At 31.6% G+C, this 23,838-nt stretch overlaps 1 protein-coding gene and 1 long non-coding RNA gene across 6 annotated transcripts in view; one reads left to right on the top strand and one right to left on the bottom strand.

Annotated features, from left to right (window-relative positions):
- The window catches only part of LOC123270217 (transmembrane protein 132E), a 123,177-nt gene that overhangs the window by 49,377 nt on the left and 49,962 nt on the right, over positions 1 to 23,838 (top strand). For all 5 annotated transcript variants that reach the window (XM_044736179.1, XM_044736175.1, XM_044736177.1 and 2 more), the window contains exon 2: positions 17,721 to 18,777. In XM_044736179.1, the coding sequence (XP_044592114.1) occupies positions 17,721 to 18,777 (1,057 nt within the window). The remainder of the gene's footprint in view (positions 1 to 17,720; positions 18,778 to 23,838) is intronic.
- On the bottom strand, positions 21,049 to 23,161 carry LOC123270233. Its single transcript, XR_006510542.1, has 2 exons — positions 22,916 to 23,161; positions 21,049 to 21,342 (listed from the first exon to the last, which is right to left on the bottom strand). It is a non-coding gene; the product is annotated as an uncharacterized LOC123270233 (long non-coding RNA).

Below are 23,838 nucleotides of genomic sequence, written 5' to 3' on the forward strand. Positions count from 1 at the left end.
ATATAATCTCATCCTGATGTTATACACATCAAGAGCTTTAATTTGAGTACCCACATGCATTTTTGATATATTTTTCATATTTACATATATATAATATATATAAATATATAAAATATATGAAAAATTGATGTGGGTACTCAAATGAAAGGTCTCGATGAATGTAACATCGGGATGAGCTTATATCCTTAAAAATGTCAATAGTTCACAAGATACAAGGTCATTTCTCAATTATATGTCTAGAGATAGAGCATTTTCGAATGAAACCTAAATACTTATCATCATAAATTGACTATCGATGAGAATGATATGAAACCTTAAAAAGGCACAAATTCAAGTCAAGTCCTTTGCAATGACACTAAATTTCACTAAAAAAATCGATTTCATCATATGACTATCCAGAAGACAAAATTGTTCTTATTATCTTAATAATGTAAATTATTATTATTATTATTTAATTATTATTGTTGCTTTAACTATTATTGCCTGCCGCATAAAAATCATGTTGCTGTCACATGAAAATCATGTATCTGCCACAAGAATGTATCATGTGGCACCCCCAATTTTTTTTTCCGTGTAGGATTTAAACCTATATATCGTAGGAACCATTCCTATACTATTATGGGAATGGTTCCCATAAATTATAGAAACCATTCCTATAATAGTATAGGAATGATTCCTATAGCATTATGGGAACCATTCCCATAATATTATAGGAATAATTCCTATAATAGTATAGGAATGATTCCTATAGCATTATGGGAACCATTCCCATAATATTATGGGATTAGTTCCCATAATGATATAGGAATAGTTTCTATAATAGTATAGGAATTATTTCTATAACATTATAGGAACCATTCCCATAATGGTATAGTAATAGTTCCCATAATTTTCTTTCCGTGTAAGATGAATAGCACATAGTGTTAATCGAAAATACAGGTAAAATATTGAAGATACAAAATGATAAGAAATTTTTCTTATAGAAAATTTAATTTTCTATTAAAAAGACCTTTATGAATTTTCTATCTCTAATAGTTTACTCACAATTTTGATTTTAACTCTCCATAAATAATTTTTTCGTTCGTTAATTCATAAAGATTGTTTACATCCGGATCCATAATAAATAATTGAAATAAAAGTTACTTCTAGCAAATTTAATTTTCTAAAAAAATGATAATTTCAATTTTTTCATATCTCTAATAGCTTACTCACAATCTTGATTTTAATTTTCCCTGAATAACTTTTTCGTATTATCGCCTTCATACAGATTATTCATAAGGAGTTTCGAGCCAAAAAAATCTTAAACAATCGTTAAAATACAAAAAATGATAAGAGACCTTTTTTTGTAGGAAATTTAATTTTCTAGAAAAAAGGTTTCTATTAATTTTCTCATATTTTCAATAGCTTACTTACAATTTCAATTTCAATTTCAATCACTAATATTTCTCTCGAATAAACTAATTTTTTCACCTTTTTCAAACTTCAAATCTCCAATCCATAAATTACCATTTCCAGAACTCTTAAGCCCTTGAACCTTCTATTTCTAACTTTTTGAACTCCTATTATTCGAATTACCACAGCCTCTAGCAGTCCATACAATACCCAGGACGCCTCCTTGGGGATTCTCCGCGAGGAAACTCCCTAATTCCTCGAGTACAGCGATCTGGCGAAAATAAAATGTCCGCAGATGCATCCCGGGAATCTTAAAAGCATTGCAATGTTTTTACAGCTCGTATCTATGGCTAGACTAAATCTCTACGTCTATGTTTCGTGTTTCCATGAACTGTGATTATATATTGGTGTGAGTAAAGCTGTAAAGCATCGAGCGGAGGTTTAGTGCGAGACTATCTCATAGAGTAGAAATCAACGAGTTGCTGGAGAAGGAGCTTGCAAAGGGAATGAAATGAAATGGAGGAACGGACGAAGATGGAGATGTAGATGGAGATGCCAATGGTCCAGTAGCATATAACAGCTCAGAGCTTTGGCCGCCTTGGCTGGTTTCGACTATCGCGTCGATAAATTGAACGAGGCGACGAAACTCGCGACCTCGTCCTCTGTCCTCGTCCTCTTTCCTCGTTTTAGTGCACTGACACACGTTACTTTAATGTTACCAGCACAGAGTAACAGGCCAGAGTATTTGTATGTAGAGTGCTGCCGGGTGGGACTGGAACTGGGTGGAACTGGAAGGTGGATCGATTATCACCAACCCACCCACCACCTACCACTCACTACCCACCACCCACCACCCAAATGGTTATATGTATTGTCATGTATGTGCGACACTGCCAGTAGATGCCATCGAGTTGAGTGTGCATCCCGACTATGTTTCAAGCTGCTTTAGCTTGTGGCGTCGCATAGACTATCGTTTCTATTCTATGCGACATGTATGTACATCTATGTACATTTTCCATGTATATATATCACATAGATATATGCCACGCGGTAGGTTATTATAGGTTATGCGTGTATATGAGAACCGGGTCGGTGACTCACTTCCGTAAGTATTGTGTACACAAGTCAAATGTTTTAGTAATTATTACCGTCATATCATTTGTTTCGTGAATTTAAGGGTTTACTTTATGTCCAATATTCGGAATTTATTCGGATACTTCGCGGTCTCGATGCTTTTTTACGGTTTTATCGGAACGTACGTCGGTTTTAGTGTTTTTTGTATTAATACGCGACACAGAGTCGGGGATTATAGGGTTTGATTCGATTTTGTGAGGTTCAGGCGGGATTGAAAATTTTATGCACGGAAAAATTAATTTTTTACATGGAAAAATTTTTTATGTGATCATACATGGTTTTATTAGAAAATTTTATGTGTCTATATGCAGGCTAACATGTCTTGCGATGTCCGTATATAATTTTCAATGTCTTGATATGAAAATTGGCCATATCGGATCATATATGTGAAGTTATATGTAGCCATATATAGTCTGATGTGGCCAAATATAATCTTATATAGCTACATATAATCTTAAATATAGCCAAATGTGGGCTGATAAAACCATATACAATTTTTGATATAGCCTGATGTGTGCATATGTAGCCTTATATGGTCTGGTATGTCCATGTATGGCCTTATATGGCCTGATATAGAAATTGGGTAAACCGGGTCATATTAAGCTATGTACGGCCGTATATGGTCTGATATGGCTGAATGTGGTCTGATTACATATATAATTTTTAATACAGCCTGATATTGCATACATAGCCATATATGATCTGGCATATCCATGTATGGTCATATATATGGTTTGATTTTGCTATATATGATCTGGTATAATTAAATATGGACTGATAAGGTCATATATAATTTTTAGTATAATCTGATATGTCCATATCTAGCCATATATGATCTGACTTCTTTATGTATGGTCTGAAATGTCTACAGAAAATTTTTGATATGGCATGATGTCGAAGTTAGCCATATCTGGCCATATATAGACACATATGACTTGATTTGTCTTGATAGGACTTAATATTTTCATTTATGGTCTGATATGGTCATATATGCCCATATATAATTCGACCAAATTTAGTACTAAAAATTCCGAACAGAGGACATGATGGTCATTAATCGCCATAATGGTATATGGTAACTATTCCTGTACTATTATGGGAACTCTTCCCAAATATTCAAGAAAAAATTCCTTAATTTTTTTTTTCATATTATAAATTTTTTACTGAATCAGTAATATTTTATACTTCTGAAAGAAAATTTTTTTTCTACTACAGATGTGGAGTATTATATTGTGAAATTTTTAAATACAAACCTCGAAATTCGTGATCTAAATTCGCCGTCGGAAACAATCAAATTAATTTCTGAACAAATAACAAAAACCAACAATGAATTCATGCATTAATTTAGCAAATAAAAGTTAACATTTTCTGTAAATATTTATCATGTACTCGCAAAAATAATTGGATTAATTATTAAAATATATAAAATTAATCTCGCGCTTGAGTTAAATTTCTCATTTCCTTTTTAAATTGAAAAGTGACATTTAAATACCCTGAGTTTTCTCGATATCTTTTTTATATAAGTAAATGTTGAAGTAAATAATTTAACGTTTAATTCCAGTAGAAAGGAATTATTGCTTTCGAACGGATTTTTCATCCAACTCTCGACCTCATTGGAAAAAATATTGTACCTTTTTCTTCTTTTTCCACATTTTCCAACGCTCCTCCAGGTCCAATAAATCGAATGTCGTGCAGTAGCGCATAAGAAAAACAGTCCGACGGGATGTAAGAGATTGAAGATCAAACTGAAGCTAAAACTAAAACGAAAACGAACACTTGTTCAAATGTATGCATGTAACTCATACATCTTTTTTTTTTCTTTCAACTGGGATTACTCGCTCTGATTTGCAATAAAATGAGTAATATGTAATGATGTTACCATATCATAATATATGCATTGCACATTACGTATTTACAGCAAGTGTGTATGACGTAAGACGCAGCTTGGTATAATGTGACTTACGTTAGACTGACATTAAATGGGGTTGCATACCAGTCTATAAATAAATCGCAGTACATTCAAATTTTCTCGACGTTAAAAGAAGATGGATAAGTGTAATAACAAAATTCGAGATTGTATTTTATTATCTCAAAGATACACGAAAAAAAAACTGCTAAAAGAAAAATGTTATTTTCAAAGAAAAAATTATTTTTGAAGAGAACAACTTGTGATGATTTAAAATTTTTTTGGTTTAAAAAATATTATTTAGTAGAGAAAAAAACTCAATATGAATAATCTGTATGAAGACGATAATACGAAACAATTATTTAGGAAAAATTAAAATCAAGATTGTGAGCTAAATATTAGAATTATGAAAAAATTGACAAAAAGAATTTTTGTAGAAAATTAAATTACCTACAAAAAATTTTCTCATCATTTTTTCTATCTACCCGTACTGAAAAAAAATATATGCCGCATATACAGGGGCAAAAAAAAAGTATGTGGCGTATATATTTTATATGTGCGACGTATATGTATTTTTGCCAGCATATATGCGCATATATATTTTTTCAGTGTGGGTACTATTAGAGATACAAGAAAATTAGAGGTAAACTTTTTTTGTTGAGGATCAAATTTTCTACAAAAAGATATCTAATCATTTTTTTTTATCTTCAATATTTCGACCGTAATTTTGGTTTAAATTTTCTACCATAGATCCTGATGTAAATAATCTGACCAAAAACAGTTTCACTGTAAAAAAATCGCGCCAAGTCCACGTTCATAAGACTATTAAGAAAAAAAAATTTGTTTTTTTCTTTACAAAAAGATATAAAATAAAAAAATTAAAAAATCCAAGTAACCGATATAATTGTTTATGATTTTCGGAAATTAAAAAAAAATTTGTTGTAAATTTAAAAATTAAAAAAAAATTTTGTAACATATTAAGTGTGCGTGGTTGCCAAATATTTTACTTTTAATGAAATTCGTAAAATTTATTTACTAGACTTTAAAAAAATTGAAATACACAATGACGCACACCAAGTACGTTCCATAAATTTTTTTTTAATTTTTAAATTTACAACAAAATTTTTTTTAATTTCCGAAAATCATAAACAATTATATCGGTTACTTGGATTTTTTAATTTTTTTATTTTATATCTTTTTATAAAGAAAAAAACAAATTTTTTTTTCTTAATAGTCTTATGAACGTGGACTTGGCGCGATTTTTTTACAGTGAAACTGTTTTTGGTCAGATTTTAGTATTTTTTGTAATTATAATAAAAATTTACAATTGATACCAACTTAAGTCTCGCGTTGACTGCATTTTTTATAGCAAACTATCCTCTTGAAGCTACAGTTTATGTAAAAATAATTCCAGCGCACCCTGACGGGTGTAGATGCAAGCTGTGAAATATCTTTTTTTAACTGTAGTTTCCCATCTAATGAAGGATTACTATGCATTCTCGAATTATTTAGTCTGTGGCAGATCACTTTGCCCATCGAAAAAAAGTCAGGATCGAAATTTTTGCGTTGCTATAGTTTGTGCTGATTAAATTTAGTAATTTCAAGTAGATTAATTGTTATAAGTGAATATAATTAATTAATAACAGTAAAATAAAGTATGAATTACTGTTATAATATACAATTGAGGAAAAAAAAGTACCGTAGAATTAAATGAAATTTTGCAACCTCAAAATACCGTTCTGCTTACAGTAAACACAGTCGGTAGTCTGGCGCTCCGTTGACAACGGATTTGAACGGAACTTGGCGCCAGATTCTACCGAATCTGTGGATCTTTAGTGAAGTGATTAAATGAAAAATTATTTTTAAAGAATTAAAGTTGGGAATAGATTATTAGAGATACAAGAAAATTGAAAGGGACCATTTTTAGATGAAATTAAATTCCCCACAAAAAAAGTCCCTTATAAATTTTTCGTATCTCATATGTTTTAGTGCCAATTCAAATTGAGTTTTCACAACTGTTTTTAAAAATTATTTATGGAATAATCTTATCAAATCTCACACATGAAAGTCCTTAAAAACCCAAACCACACAGTTTGTACCTAAAATAAGGAAAAGAATAGCAATGCTATTCATGCTAGATTCACCTCTACTAGCACTTTCAGCACCACTGGTAACAGTGTCTCAGTTTGGCCTGAAGTTTAAAGTTTAATCCAAGTTTGAGTTAAATCTTAACTACCCAAAGTTATCAGCATACATTGTGGATGCTCATCCAGAAATGTATGACTGGTAAACAAGTTTCGGGTCGTTAATGACAATTACATGCACCAGACACCTTCCACCTTCACCCTCCATCAGCATCAGCATCGCTGTAGCTGTCACCTGATTACCTTATTCATCGTAGTATCTTGTCGGTGGTTTAGTCGCTGGGCGGTTCAGGGGTACAAGATGCAAATGCGACTGCGGATGGCATTGTAGGATGTCAGGTAATGGCATCTCTGTTTAACTCGAAGATCACCCCTCACTTTAACACCAATAGCCTATCAGTTTAGAAGGGACACAATAGCTAATAGCTAGCACCTGTACAACACGTTGGTTCCTGATACTGATGCTCGGTTCGCTGGACCCCTTTTAAGGCTGACATGCAGTAGGTTGATCTTCTATGGGTGAAACTCAATAGAAGCCACATCTTCAACATCTAGCTTAGTAGAGAATACAGAACACACAGATGGGAATAGAGGTACAGGCGCATTTAACAAGACCCAAGCTCAACTTACAACGGACAGGACAATTCATCTCCGCTGGCATTTGTAGCATCCTTTATTGTTGTTCAACACATCCACCCGGTCTGTTGGTGAACTACCTGCTAGAGCTGGAGCTCTTGTGGTTGTAGTTGTTCTAACATCTACTCTGATTGCACAGTCACGCGGACACCTTTTGTCTCATACCTTTATTGTCCAACCGACTACGTGGATAAATTATGCTGATGCGAACCCAAATTATTCATTTCCGTTTTAATTCTTCATTTATCATTAATTATTCCTTCATCCAACATGAGTAATTACTCACTCTTGGCTCTTTACTCGATTTTGGGTTTAATTAAGCTGGATATTTTATACTTAATAATTCTCATCTTTTTTTTATAGTCTGACTTTTTAATAACTGTTTATAAACTCACAATTTGTCGGTCGGATATTTATAGATCATTCATCAATTTGGATCTTATTTTATGAACATCCGAACTTTTTATAAGTTCTTAAGAACTTGAAGAATTTTTTGATGCAGCCAATTTTTTAGGGATTTATTCTAGAGCGTGTAAGTTAGAAATTTATTTGGATTCAATTGTACTGTGAATTTAATTTGACGACATTCAATTTTAGAAAGAAATCCGAAGTTGCGAGAAAAGGATAAGCTCAGACTTTTGCATTTTGAGGCGTGCAATTTAAAATAAATATCTTGCAGAACATTGAATTTATCTTTAAATCACTGTTCTAGTGCCAATCTATCTGAACAGCTCAAATTAATTGACAGAGAATGACGAAGAAAATTTTCGCATTTTCTATGGCTCCATTGACTGCACTGATGCCGAAAATTTGATAATTTCACAAGTTTTTCGTAATAAAATCATATTTTTTGTAAAAATTCTTTATAAATCATGTGTAATGAGAAACTTAATCAGTCTCAATTCTTTACTTTCAAAAGAATTTATTATTCAGTAATATTTATTAATAGTTTGCAAATATTTAATATCGGTTAAAAATATTTATTTAAAGTAAATTACAAAATAAAGATATAATAATAAAGCTGCAGCCTAAAATTTCTCCCATCTGTTATACTAAAAACCCGAATTAACTTTGCTAACCTTATCAAAATTCCAATTAAGTAACAAAGCTCTCCACCTTAGTATATAACACGGAAACATCAGCATATCATTAAATTTATCTTTATACCTTCTCATATTTATGAGCTCTGATAGTAATAATAAAAATAACAATAACAATAATAATAATAAATTTAGCGTAATAATTAAAGCAGTTTATGAGAATCTAATAAGCAGGAATATGCATACGTAGATAGATAAGTTCATCGACCGCTTAGACCACCGGTGGGCAATGTTCCGTCATTTCACAAGATTATGCAATCTTGTGAATAGCCGAGTACTCTAGTTCAGAGTACAGCTCCTATCCAGTTGAACTAAAACAGCATACAACATAGAACAGCGTTCATGTATATCATTATCATTCAAAATAGGACATAATGTAGAATATGTAGCCCAGAAATCCGAAGCTTTCATCTCGGCATCAACTATAACTACTGTGTATGCAATTTGTAATGTTATTTATGTACTTATGTACGGGATGAGTTGAGATAGACCAAAATAACTGACACTTGTATTCCACATTCTCCTTATTTTACACTTCTAAATACTGTTGATAATATCTAAATCTGTAGTAGCCATTTATGTTGTTGTTTATATAAAAAATAATTAATAATAATAATAATAATAAAGATGCATTGACAGAAGGTCAAGTGAATAGAATTAAAAATTCGTAGTTCGTCATTAAGAGGTGACTGAATGGTAATTCCGGACAGTGTCTTGGATAGCTTAACAGGTAGAGCCTTTAGCGCGAATCCAAAAGATCCAGGTTCGAGTCTTGGTCTGGGCCGTCCGAATTATTTTTTCAGTCAAATTTACCTTTAATGACAAATTTATATACGAATTTTAAAAATTGCTTATGCCTGGAGGGAATACAGGCTAACGATATTATAAATAATTAGATGAAAATTCGTGCAATAGACTGGATAGCCAACAAAATTCAGATTTATAGTAATAATAATAATACTGATAATAATAATCATTATTGAAGCACCTAGATCACGTTTGTGGTTTAGTTACCTTGCTACCGTAGAGATAGTAAAATCATTTATATCACCCTACTAGCGATAGTCCCAGTCCCCCGTCACGTCGGCTTCCTTTCTGGATTTTAAAAATGCAAATACTCATTTATCAATCCAACAAAAGGCAGCGCCTGAAAGACCTTTACAGTCAATAACTCTGAAAGCTTACAAGTTACAAGTCACTTTAAGCATTAAAATGCTTGCTCTCTTTTTAATTGCCCTCTTTTTTTGGGGCGAACTTTTTTTTGTTAACGCCTGGGTCATTAAGGTCGATCTTGATGACAACGGGCTTCGGGAAACTCCTGAAGAAAGGTTTAATTTTATCTTTCCAGGTAAAGTTTTTGCTAAAATAACTTAAATGACATTTGTAATTTTGTTTAACTATATTAGTTATTATTTTAATTATAAATTTTCAAGTAAAATAACCTTAATAAATAAATTCAATCAAAAAAATTAGGAAAACGGTTGACTCTGAAGGCCATCTCTGCAACTTCCCGCTATTTTCGTAATTAAGCACTCAAAATTGTACTTATGACATTTTTGAGCTCTTTGAGCTCAAAATTATAATTTATGTGTCATTTTGAGCCCTCCGAGCTCAAAAGTCTCATAAAAGTTCAATAAAACACTATTTTTTGAATTTTCAAACCACAATAACTTTTGAATAAATGAACCGATTTTCACGCGGTTGGCGGCATTCAACGCAGTTTTTCAAATTCTATGATATATTTTCAAACACAAATTGATCAGACCGGGAATTTCGGTGTAATTCGAAAAAAACACTTTTTTTCGATTTCTTTCGTCAACGATAACTCATGAACGAATCAACCAATTTTGACCGGCTTGGTGGCGATCGACGTGGTTTTTTGATATTAAGAGCTGATTAGTTTTTGGAATTGATCGGTCAAGCCGATTTTAAAGCAGTTTTTTTAAGATTTCTCAAAATCTATCGGTCCGAATCGGTTCAAGGTGTATTCAAAATCTAAGTTTAGTTGAATCCATTCGAATGGCACCAACTGCGATCAAATCGGTTAAGCCGTTCAAAAGTTATGACAGGTTTACACACACACACACACACACACACACACACACACACACACACACACACACACACACACACACACACACACACACACACACACACACACACACACACACACACACATACAGACATGCAGACATGCAGACATACACTGATAGAAGGATTTATTTGTATTAAATAATATTTGTTAATAGCTAACAAATCATTTATTAGAGACCATTTTTTAATATTAAATAAATATTTCTTAGTATTTAAAATGATTTGTTTGTATTTAATAAATCTGATATTCATTTATTAAATATTAATAAATCTTTTTAAATACTAAGAAATATTTGTTAAGGACTAACAAATGGCTTCAAATAAATGATTTGTTAAATATTAACAAATCTTTTTAACTATAAACAAATCCTTCTATCAGTGTACAGTCACCATCGCGGTAATAGTCAGGAAAGTTTCCTAGGACCTCAAAACGTCGAGATCTGATGAAAACTCGATTTTCGAAAAACGGGGTAAAAACAATAACTTCCCGATTTTTTAAAATTTTCAATTTTCTTAGCGGGAAGTTAAAAATTAATAAATTATTCAATCTTATCCATTTAAAATCTATTTTTTCAAAAATAATTTTCCAATTGTCCAATAATAATTTTATTTCTAGTTAACGGTAAGCTGCATTAATTTTTTGCCCTCCGGGCGGAAAGTGACAACTTTCGTCCCGCTGCGCTAAACTAAGTTGCCGCTTTCCGCCTTCGTCGGACAAAAAAATAGTATACACTCCACGGGAAGTAAATAAAGAAAGCCTCAGATCACATGTTTGTTGACCTCGGCTTCGCCTCGGCCAACAATTACATGTGATCTGAGACATTTCTTACTTTACTTCCCTAGGTGTGTAATATACTATTTTTTAATTTTATTGGAAACTCCGGTAGATTTTACTGACATAAATTTTACAAAGTATTGCTGTTATTAATAAATGATAAATTTAACGGCAAATTAAAAAAAATTTCTTCCCGTTTCCGTATAGACTTACATAAAAAAATACAAACTAGGCCCATAACTTTCTATTCATGATATGAATTGGTTGTGTCAAAATGACTAATACACACTAAAATTAAAAAATTAATTCTTTAAGCTCTGTTTATGATGAAGCCCTTTGTGTTAGATAATAAATCTCCGTAAGACGGTAGTTTCCAGTCAATCTCCTTGTTTGTGTTCTATAAAATCAGACTTAGGTTAAAGCCCCAACATACATATAATAAGACCTTCCATTAAATTTCGAGCTAAAATATAAACACGAATAAGACTAAAAACAATGAAACTCATTGTAATATAAACGAATAAAAAAAAAAAAAAGGACTTAACTGTAGGGCTTCAAAAAGAATCAAAAGGCGTTTAATGAACATTGAAATTCCGTTTTAGCGGAGGGATCCTTGCGTCAGTTTTATCTCCGTGGCTCTTATTTCGGTCTACCGTACCCAGTTATATCTCGGAAAAGGAATTGCCCTCATTACTCGGGTAGTGAGAATAATTCTACGGTTCTCGGTTCTCGAGTCGCAGTCTAGAATACAGAGATAGAAAGAGGGTAGAGCTGGTTAAATCTCTCACCCTGCTCGGTGGCGTTATATATAATGTTCATCTTAGGAACAAAGTGGTGCGGAAGCGGAACCATTGCGGAAGACTACAACGACCTGGGTTACTTCAGAGAAACGGATGCTTGCTGTCGAATGCACGACCACTGCGACGAGACGATCGAGGCCATGCAAACCAGACACGGGCTTACTAATCCTTCTTACTATACGAGGTTTTCTTTTTGTAGATATAAATTTATGCTTTTTTTAAATATATTTACAGTGGACAGGAATTTTTTATTTGTTGGATGAAGAGTTTATTTTTATTGATTTTGATATGCATTCATTGTAAAATATCAGGTAATCAAAATTGGCCATTTTCAAACATAATCATATCAGGTTATAGATGAGAACATTTTTCAAAGTTTCATTTTTTATAAAAAGGTAAACTAAATACATTGAGAGAAAAAATTTCTCTTGAAAAAAATGAGCAATATTGTGACAAGAAATTAATTTGTTCAAATTTTTAAACAATTTTATTTCATAGGTGAAAGAATGAAATTTTTTCTCACAGTAACTTGCTTTTTGAAAAAAATTTTTCTAGATTTGTACAAAAACAATTTTTGATGAAAATTGGCAAGTTGTCTTTCTAAAGTTTTTTTTGTCCAAATCAAAATACTTTTGTTCAACAAAGAAGTTTCTGTGAAAAAAATTTTTATTTCTTTAGCTAAGAAATAAAATTGTTGAAAATTTTCAAGTAATTAATTCCTTCTCACAACAGTACTCATTTTTTCAAAAGAAATTTTTTCTCTCAGTGTATGTGTGTAAAAATTACCTAGGGGACGGACGGGCAAGACGGAGAGGGCGGGTAAAATGAATAATCGTTTTAAATCGCTGGTCGGTTGATAGAAACATTTTAGACAGCAATCTATCAATCTATTATGTAACTACACTTACCGTTATCGATAAAGCATTGGTTTTGCATACTTGTGGGAATTTTTTTTATAAATATTGAAATTTAGGAAAAAAAAAAAAATTTTTAATCGTAAGTATACAGTACTTAGTTTAATGTTGTTAAGGACGATGCAGATTTGATTTTTTTTCTTCATATTCAGGACGCGGTTGATATTTTTGCGACGATTGTTTTGATTGAAATATATTTTCCAATCAGTATTCGTTTTACGCGACCTGAGTATTCATTTTGCCCGCCCTGGTAGGGCAAAACGGATAATGTTGACTTTTTTTTTTTAATTTCGAAGAAGAATTTCTTTGTTATTATTTTTATTTTACTTTAATTATAAACTTCAATTACCCAAAAATTATTAGCCAAAGTTAAGAATGGGTATGATTGTAATATATATTTGTTATTTCATTTTCAAATTAACATATCCGTTTTGCCCGTCCTTCCCCTATTTCACAAGTTTTTCGTTATAAAATTAAACTCTTTTTTTTTTTTTTTTTTTTTGTAAATTGCATAAATTTCAAGTTTAATGAAGAATATAATCGCTTTTAGTCCCCCAATTCATGACAACTTCATTAAAAAAATATAAGAGAAATTTGATAATTTTGCGTCAAATGAGTTCTAACTTTTCTGGCTTTTCTGATAATTTATTCGGGAGAGATAATTTTACATAATATTAATAATCTTACAATAATTCTATAATTTTTATAGTTACCAGTGAAAAAAATTACTTAATATATATATATATATATATATATATATATATATATATATATATATATATATATATATATATATATTCATGTATGGTCTGATATGCCTATATATACTTTTTTTTATCTAAAAATTAGTCATATTAGGCCATATATGGCCTAATATAATTTGCTATGCTTTCATGTAATTTTTGGACTAATAGTAGTGTTGAAAGTCTCCGACAGATGGCGTATGCTCGCTGAATTTTCTCCCTTTCAGAGACTTAAGTTTAAAGTATTGTTATAAAATAAAAGGAACTCTTTTGAGTCTCTTCAGAAGCTTATTCGACACTTTTCCTTGGTTCAATTAAGTACTAAACCAATTGTTAATTAATTAAACATCTTAATTGACGTAAAAATTTGTATAAAAAATAAAAAAAATCAAAATTCATTTTTTTATTCTCATGTATGAAAATTAGCCGTATAAAAAATTTTTTTCACGGGTAATTAATATTTTTCCTCAAAAATTAAAAATTTTTAATTAAAAAAAATTTTTTTTTTCTATACGTGACACTAACCATTGTAAAAATAACTATTATCACCCCATCTTCCGTAAAAATCATAACATAATACATCCACCTCGACAATATTAAAACTGAATCAATAAAAATAAAAATAAACCATCGTTCCAATAAGCAGAAAGCAATAGCCTTAAACTAGTCCAAGTATTCTTCCCGAGGGTTTTAAATTGTCCGTCTAAAAGCTCTAAAATAATAACAATATCCTTAAATAATATATCTAGGTCGTTTTATTACGTCTTTGTTATTTATGTAGGGTACACTGTTCTTGTGATGAAAAATTTTACGACTGTCTTCATGGAACCGAGGAAAATATATCCAGAAAAGTAGGAACTGTTTACTTCAGTGTCCTTAATACTCAATGTTTCCGGAAGGAGTTTCCGATAACATCTTGCAAAAAATACACGACGTAAGCCACTCAATAAATATTATTCCTCTAATTCAATAAAATATAACATATGATATCATAAGATAGCATAAAAAAATTTACAACCAAAACGAGGGTGCACTCGATAGCTTTGAAGAATATTTATATCTATACAACAAAATATTATCAGGTATCCGAAACGGTGCATGGAGTACGATCTGGATACGAGCCAAGATAAAATATACCAGTGGTTCGACGTGCCTCTTTACTGATCATCATTCAACTGGAATCAAGAGTACCGATGAGGAGAAAAGTACCACCTAGTCTGTTAAGCTATATATAAATATAAACCTCTCTTTTCTACACGAGGATTGCCAGTTCACCGACGTAACACTCTGGATGAAAATTCACGTTAGTCTATGATAAAATCCAGATTTTAGAGCAGAGCCGGGGCTGGCGCTCACTTCGTCTAATAGAGCATCAATTGATTGACCGGAAAGCTTTAAGAAAGGCTACTTGTTTCAACAATAACTCAATGATGAACACGTTTTATCGATACCTACTTTTTTAAGCTTCTTCAAAATTGTACTTTTTTAATTGTTATAATAAAGCATTTTTCGTTTTTTCTGCATTTTTCAATCAAATATCTTCAAATTCCAGATGAGAGTCTAGAAATTAAATTATTGATTATCATTAGAATTTTACAACTCTACGGCTGCAAAGTTGATGGTAAAATCCAACCATATTGTATTGTTCTTTATTGTTCGTCAAGCAATTTTGAAAATTTTTATTTTTTAACCCGCTTTATTAAATAATAACTCTATAGTATTTTTTTATAAATTACTGGTTGTATAATTATTGAAATTTTTGATATTAATTATAAAATTATGGTTGGAATTAACAGACATCTGACAATATCTACGAATATTTTCAGCCAATTGGATTACATGGTAAAGTAAAAAAAAGTTTGGAAAATCCAAAAGTGCATGACTCATAATGCTCATTTAATTATGAAATATTAATAAAATAAAGAATGTTAAAAATATATATATATATATATATATATATATATATATATATATATATATATATATATATATATATATATATATATATATATGTATATATATATATACATATATTTATATAATTATAATTTTTGAGGGGGGCCTTCGTGCTCCAGGTTCCCCTATATAGATATACAGTCTTCTGGTTTTTGTTTTATTTTATTAATTGTACATAAACGACACTGAATTACTTAGCCATTTGCATTCGGTGACCTACAATTCTCTCAAAGAATTAAAAAAAAAAATTTAACTCAATTAATGCATTTTTTCGCAAATTACAGTGTTTTCAGAGTTTCATGCATGACGGAAAGGAAAATTTTTTGACCTATTTAGATCTTTTTTTCCGTTTCTATTACACTAAATCAATTTTTGAAAAGTGTCAAATTAATCTCCATTAAATTATCTTGACAATAGTCTGCAAAATATCTTGATTTCTTGAACTACCAATACTATAATAATAAAAATATTTGCCGAAATAGGGCGAAAAAAATTTTTCGATCGTAAAACACTTTGATGCTTCGCATCATGAGTCATGCAAAGTAGGGTTGATTGAAGTAATCTAGAGGACGAAACAATTAGAAGGTAGTCTCTGCCAAGTGTCGCATGTGCGACAATATTGCTCAATGACGGAGAGTTGGGACGAATATAATATTATATTTCCCATTTGAACGAACGTTTTTCGTCTGCTTGACAATTCTGTGAGAATAAATAATGCTATATGTAATGCCATTACATCAGTTTTTTTTTTAAATTTGAGATCTTCGGATCTTCGTTGATCTAAAAATAATTATTGTTCCTAAAGTTTTATGGTGCTTCGGAAATTAGAGACCAAATTTTATTTAAAAATTGCAAAATGAAAAAATTTCTTGATTCCAGATATTTTCCAAATCAAAACGTCAATTTTACTATATGATAAATAACTTTTAGTTGTGTTTGTTATCAAAGTGATAATTTTGTCTGAATATTGAATGAAATTATCGAAATATTTTTATTAATTTTTGTAAGGACACAACGTTTGTAATTTTTAATATTCTTAGTCAACAAAATTTATTGCTTTTTTTTGAGGGAATTTTTAATTAAATGAATCAATCAACTAGTTGTTGTATTCGCTTTTTTTGCATTTAATTATTACAAATGAGGCAACAACTCGGCATTGAGAAATTGATTTCAATAGGTATTGTTAGTGTTTTAGAAAGAGTTTAAGCAATTACGATATCAAAAGCAAGTTACAGGGCTTTCAGATGCTTATTAATCAGCTTTTGTAGTTATTAGTCATTAATCATAACTACAAATGCCCATTCAGGTAGTATTTCAATAAAACGAAAACTGATCGTCGGAAAATCTTGATGCAAGAGGAATAAGCTATTTAATTTGTTTAGCTTTGAAAATTTTTGACGAATACAGAATTGAATCGTTTATTTTTTGGTTATCGACTTTAGTTATATAATTGAAAATTAAATTTTCTTCAAAAAAGGTCTCTTATCATTTATTTGTATCTTCAAAATTACTCTCGTAATTTTGATTTGAAATCTTGACCATTGATCCTGATGTCAATAATTTGTATGAAGCGACTGCACGAAAAAATTATTTATGAGAAATTAAAATTAATTTTGTCAGTAAACTATAATTGATACGAGAAAGTTGATAGATACCTTTTGTTGTAAAAGGTCAAATTTTACTGCAAAAATCGCCTTTTATCATTTTTTTGTATCTTCCATATTTTATCCGTACTTCTGATTACAATTCGTTATCATGCATATCTCCTGTATTTTAGTTAAAATTTAAGATCTTAAATTTTCAAAAGTTCACTTTCTTGATTCACGAGTGAATTTATTGAATTAATTTAAACTGAATATTAAATTTAAAAAAATCAAAAATCACTATCACTAGCCTAAAATCTTCCCTTACAATCTAGAAAATTATTGTCCTAACAAATAACAAATTTTTCCAACAAACAAAAACCTATCAACCTCCAACTCGATACTTGAAAGCAAACAATTTTCCACAAAAAGCTTTAGGTCTCAAAATAAACTAAACTCCTTCCAACAATAACCTTCTCTATCAATCGAACAGAAAATCCCTTATAAAAGCAGTAAATAACAAAGTAAACATTTATTTTCCAGGTGCAGCTGGCTCAGTGGAAGTCCACTTCGAGAACAAGGACGGTGGATTTTTCCTAAAGCACACACCGAGGCAATACTACCCCTCAAGGAACTCGGACAACACAATGTCACCATTCGGGCAGGGAACAAGCGTGACATCTTCATCATCATCCTCCTCCTCGACACCATCTAGTTCAATCTTATCGATCGATAAGTTCACCGTCTTCCAAACCAGCGAGCCAGCATCTGTACGCGCCACCTACGGGCCGTTCAGTACAAAACAAACAGTTCCAGCGCGTTATATAGTTCCCGATCCCTTGGAAACTCTACCTGGTCCAGAAATGAGACGAAATGTGACAGCTTCTTCAAGCTTGGCGATGATGGACGTCCAGGATTTGGGCGCCAGGCACTTGGACATGTCGGCTCACTTAGTGGGTGCCAGCGTGTCTCGAGATTCTCCAGTTTTGAGGGTCCTGTTCCATGCAGGAAGCGAAGCGGGAGGGAGAAGACAATTATTGGCCCGCCATCAGCGCGTTTGTGTACTATTGCAAGCTTCTCTTCCCGGAAAAAATCCGCTAACAGCCGCTTGCAGTCCCGATGGCGAGGACGGCGTCTGCTTGGCCCAGATCACAATTCCCGCCGATTGGTGGCCCCCTCTACCGGCCCCAGACTCTTTAGGACACGTGAAATTGACCAAAACTCCTCCTAGGCTGGTCCAGGTTGCTTACTCTGTGCTTGAACCAAGAACTGTGGTACTAAGTGACGACATGCCCTTAGATGGCGCCAGAACTGTTTCAGCGACTCCTGAGACCTCTGGCGGAGGTTGTCGGCCCAGGGTCCAGATCCAGCCTGTTACGTCTCTGGGTAAAATTCCGCTGGTGCCCAATCGCGCGGAATACAAGGAAATAAAGGGTGATGACTCTTTGATGCTGCTGGTGCCTCACGGACCGCTTTATCCCAGGTCGAGATTGCACGTCCCGGTGTTTCTTTATCTAAAAAATTCAATTGCCGATACGACCGGGTCCTCGATTGAAGATAAAGATGCTTTAGGACCTCCCATTGTTGCTGTTGTTCTCAGGTAATTTTTTTTTTGTTTATTTTTGAAGGGGAGATAAAGTTAATTGTCAATAAATTTCCTTAAGGAGTAACTGGAGGTTACTTTTTCGCTCTTTTTTTTTAATTAACTTTGTAGATAAAATTTGAATCAATTTTTTAAGCGAAAACTTAAAAAATGAAATTATATTTTTTTTTATGGTTTTAAGAATTTTCTATGAAGGAAAACTTACTTTTCATTTTCTTAATAAATTTTTACGCTTCTAAGTTAAATTCTGGAATTTTCGCTATTTTATAGTTCAAGTCGCTGGAAAAGTTTTCGGTAATGTAGTTTTGAGATCTTTAAGTGTCATTTTCTCATAATAAAACAATTTATTAAATTTTGGACTCAATTGCTACGGTAGTTTAGAAGGTTTTTGAGATTCCTCGAAATTTATCAAGCTGAAATAGTTCAAATTTTCTGAAAATTTATAAATTTAAAAGTGCAATGCACAACATCTAAATATTAAAATTCAAAGCTTATTTTTATTCTTAATCAAAATTTATCAACTTGGGGATTGTAGAATTCGACGAAGTTTTTCAACCGAAAAGAGATAATTTATTACTTACCAAATGGTTCGTAGTAAAGTTTTGAAGTTATGTTAAAAAAATACTTTTTTAAGGTTGCACGGACAGTACCCCGTAAGTCACAGTAGAATCTAAATTTTTTTTTCATTAAAATTAAAAATTCGAATATGAAAATTCATTACTATAATTTAACCGTTACCTTATATTATTATTAATTAAAATAATTAAATAATTTTATTAACAAAAACAATAAGTAGTCAACGTTTGACTCAAGTATTTTTTCACAAAACTCGGATCTGGCAACACCGCGCTTAACAGCTGTTTATATTTATCTCGCTATGTAGTGTTGAGTTGAAAAACATAACCCATAAAAATACACAGGAATTATTAAAGTAAAAAATTCGCGCGTTCTATTCTGTGCAACATTGCCACACTGTGCTGAATCACATAGTTTATTTATTTTTAAATATGTCAGCCTGAAATTTTCGTGAATTTCTCATCTTTTGCATTAAAATATCTTTAAAAGCCTTCATCAGAAAATTTTCATTTTATTTTTAACGTATTTTACGAAAGTTGATTAACTAAAATAGAAGTTTTTTGTTTTTTCATTTTCCTATGAGGTAGTCACATAAATCGATATATGTGCAATCCGCCAATAGTCTCTATAGGCTACATGTTAAATTTTTTAATAATTTATTAAAGGATAACCCTTCGTCAGATCTATTCCAAAAAATTAATTTAGACGTATGAGATAGCAATTCATAACATATCAAAAATTAAATTTGGTCTTTAAAAAGTGCATCAGTGTCCGAACAACCTTAAAATTGATTAAATTTCAATTTTTCGCGAACTAACTGCCCAATATTAACGAAATTGAAGCGGCATGACGGCCGAGCGGACTAAACCATTAGTTCGTTCGTACATCATGGCGTGAGGCGAGGGTTCGAGCCCTGACGATTGTTAGAACAGTTCCAACACCAATCATCGGAGGTCGCTCCGATAGCCGACTTGTACTGGCATGGGTTTTCTCTGTGGTTTCCCCATGTCACTATTCCAACAACCAATTTATATAGAAAGAGGTGAAGAATAAGGCGAATGCAGTACAGGAAGCACAAGTCGGTCCACAGCCGACAATCGAAAGATAATTTGAAAGAAAAATTTGAAAGAAATTTGAACGCAGCAAATAAAGAGAGGCAGTAATATTGTGATGAAAAAATTGTAAAAAGGCAGTTCTTACTGTTGTACAATGCAACAAATCTATCTATCTATTAACGAAATTGGCGTTCTTTGTAGTTTTTTTAGCACTTATTCTATTACATCAAAAACGATAAAAACATACATGTCGGAGTTATGTGAAAAAAATACTTTTTCAAAAATTTTTCGACAACGATGTCTCTTGAACAAATCGACTGATTTCAATGAGACTTTCGGCAATCGATGTCTTTCTTTAAGGTTAAGAGCTGATTAGATTTTGAAATCTACCCGTACGCTAGTTTAAAAGTACATAGAAAATAAGTTTATTTAAACTAAGAAAATTGTGAGGAAGATCGAAGTAGTTTTGAAGCAAGATAAAAATTTCTTGAGACAAGAACATTTTTTTGGCTCAAAAAACTTAACTTTACTAAAATAAATTTATTCTTTCTAAATATTTTTTCGAGTCAAGAAAATTTATTCAATAGTAAAAAATTGATCCTATCTTTGTACTAAAAATTTCCTTTAACCTATGAAAAAGCTAAAATTGAAACGAATTATTTTTGTTTTCCAAAAGATTCACAAAAATTGATAGAGATAGTTGTTCATATTTGTTAATTTTGATCAAACATGTTCATAAGTACAAATGTGGTGATCTCCATTTTAATTACATTATTCCACTAAACATTTTCATGGCCCTGTCCATGAAGCCTCCACTATCAGATTGGCTTGATGACGACGAGTCAGTACTTGCAGTAGAAGCTGCATTGCCGCCACCTGAGCTTGCAGATGCACCTGAAGAGCCACCTGTGCTACCGCTGGAGGCAGCAAGCTTGAAAAAAAAAATTGAATGAAAATCCACTTATAAATGATACAACCCATTAATTAATTAATGATCAATTTATTTCGCGATTTTTAAGCCAGTCCTATGGCTAAGCGGTATAACGCTTGTCATGCTTGCTTGGGACTGGTGAGGCGTGGGTTCGAATCCCGGTGTGAGCTGAAATTTAATTTTCAGTGAACATCGGTGCTCGTAACTCACGCCGGGCTGTACAGGTTTGGGTTTTTCGATGGTTTCCCCAAGCCCTGTGCTACCGGTGGGGCACAGGCAAATGCGTGCAGTTTCCCCAAAGTCGGCCCATCGCCGCATTACTCTCCAGGCTGAAAAAGTATGTAATACCGCCAAACTTATTACGCCAAACTTAATGTACCGATCAGCCTGGAGTCCCCTTCCGGTCTCGGCCGGACCCCCATCGAGACAGAAGTCTGAAAAGCTGGGTTAAAATAAAAAAAAAAAATTTCGCGATTTTTAAGCAAGAAAGGCGTATCTTAAATTATACACATTATTTGCTCTGCATTTTTTTTTTTCCCCAAATCAGCTCAGGAATGTTCGAATTTTAAAAATTGACTAAAAAAAAAAAAATTAATTTTTTTTAAACACACTCCTTTTGTTTTAAGAGAAAAAATCCTTTAAGCAAAAAGCGCGAGTATTAAAAAATTTTTGTTTCTTTTTCTAATTTTCCAAGACAGAAATTGAATGTTTGAAACTTTTGAGGGTGTAAAAATTGAAAATTTACAGAAATAGACTTTTGAGAAGCCAAAACGTCGGGATTTTATGAAAGCTTAATTTTTTTCAATGTAATTAAACTTAATACTCTTGAATAATTTCTCGAATTTTTTTTTTAAATTTTTAATTCTTATAGCCAAAAGTAGGAAAATTATAAAATAACAATAATTTATTGTTGCGATTTTTTTTCTTGCATATCTCTGACAAAATTTCATTTTTTATTTTTTAAGTAAATTTTCAGATTTCTAATATTCTTAAGTTAAGGTAGTTGGGTCATGCGAGCAAAATTTCAAGAAAGCTTCAAAATTTATATTATAAGTAATTAAATGCATAATACACATTCTGTTAAAATTTGGAGACGATTTACCACGTCTAACCGAAGATAATTGCAATTGAAAATGACATTTTTACGAAGGTGGTATAGGAAAAGAGAGAGAAAACTGCTAAGTTTTATTATTTTTGTATTGAAGAAATTTTAAGAATTTCACGAAAAACTAATATTACTTAGATTAATATATGTATAATTACCCTAAAAAAATTTAGAATTCCCTACCACATAGTTTTTGAGAAATCATTGGTAAACTAGTAAAGTAAATAAATAGTCATGCGTGCAAGTAAGTGAGCAATATCCGGTCTATACAATAGCCCGTAAGAGAGGCGACACTAGCGAATGGAAAAGACAGCAGTAGCATAAACTATAGGTTGGGAAAGAACTACCTTAATTGAAGTAAAAAAATTTTTTATACGCCTTTTTTACTTTTCTGAAAAGCACAAAGGGCGTATAAATTGTGATGCGCCCTTTGTCCTTTAAGAATACAATATAATAATGAATACTTACAGCTGCAGCAACAACTGACACAAGAAGGAATAAAACAATAAACTTTTTCATCTTTGCGATTAAGTAATTTATGATTTTCCAGTATAATTTTCGCGTCTTATATACTGTCCATTCCCAATAAAATTTTTCAACTCTTTAAATATTAAGGCAATTGGGTTGGATTGATTTTTTTAAGAAAATGTCTCTCATTGGTTAGTGGAATTTTTATGCATTACTCAACCAAGTATTTATTTTTTGATAAATTTTTTTCTTATTTTATTTTTTATACTTATTTGAATAAAAAAAAATATTGGAAGTTTAAACAGATGCGACCTTAAAAATTTTCGTTATTTCGACATTGAAAGTAAATAATTAATCATTATTATTTCAGTTAATTATTTTTTTAATGTATTATTTCTCCATTGGTGTGTAGTGAGAGGGATTAATGAAATTAAATATACTTTTGACTTTTAAGAATGCTCACGTAATTGTTTATCTTTGATTTTTTGGCCAAAGTAAAAAAAAAAGTTTTTTTTTCATATAAAAATAATGAAAAAACAAAAAAATAGATGAAGAAAAGGCCCCTAGAAAAAAAAATTAGGAAAACGGTTGACTCTGAAGGCCATCCCTGTAACTTCCCGCTAATTCCATATCTCGGCGCTTAAAATTGTACTTATGACGTTTTTGAGCTTCTCAAGCTCAACAATACAATTTATATATTACTATAGCTGTTACCCACCCGCTCTGCTAGGCACTTAATAAAATTGTATTTTTAGATCTAGATTTGAAATTTAATTGGAGTATTGTTTTGATTCACACAAATTCCAAATTCCATTGGATTGGCCTGTATTTTTTACCCATGTGATTATTCTAGCTAAAATTCATTGTAACTTTCAATGTGCAATCACTATAACATTCCTGTATTTTTCTTCCAAAAATGAATA

Source organism: Cotesia glomerata, linkage group LG8, assembly GCF_020080835.1.
Source record: "Cotesia glomerata isolate CgM1 linkage group LG8, MPM_Cglom_v2.3, whole genome shotgun sequence".
In the NCBI taxonomy this organism is placed as follows: domain Eukaryota; kingdom Metazoa; phylum Arthropoda; class Insecta; order Hymenoptera; family Braconidae; genus Cotesia; species Cotesia glomerata.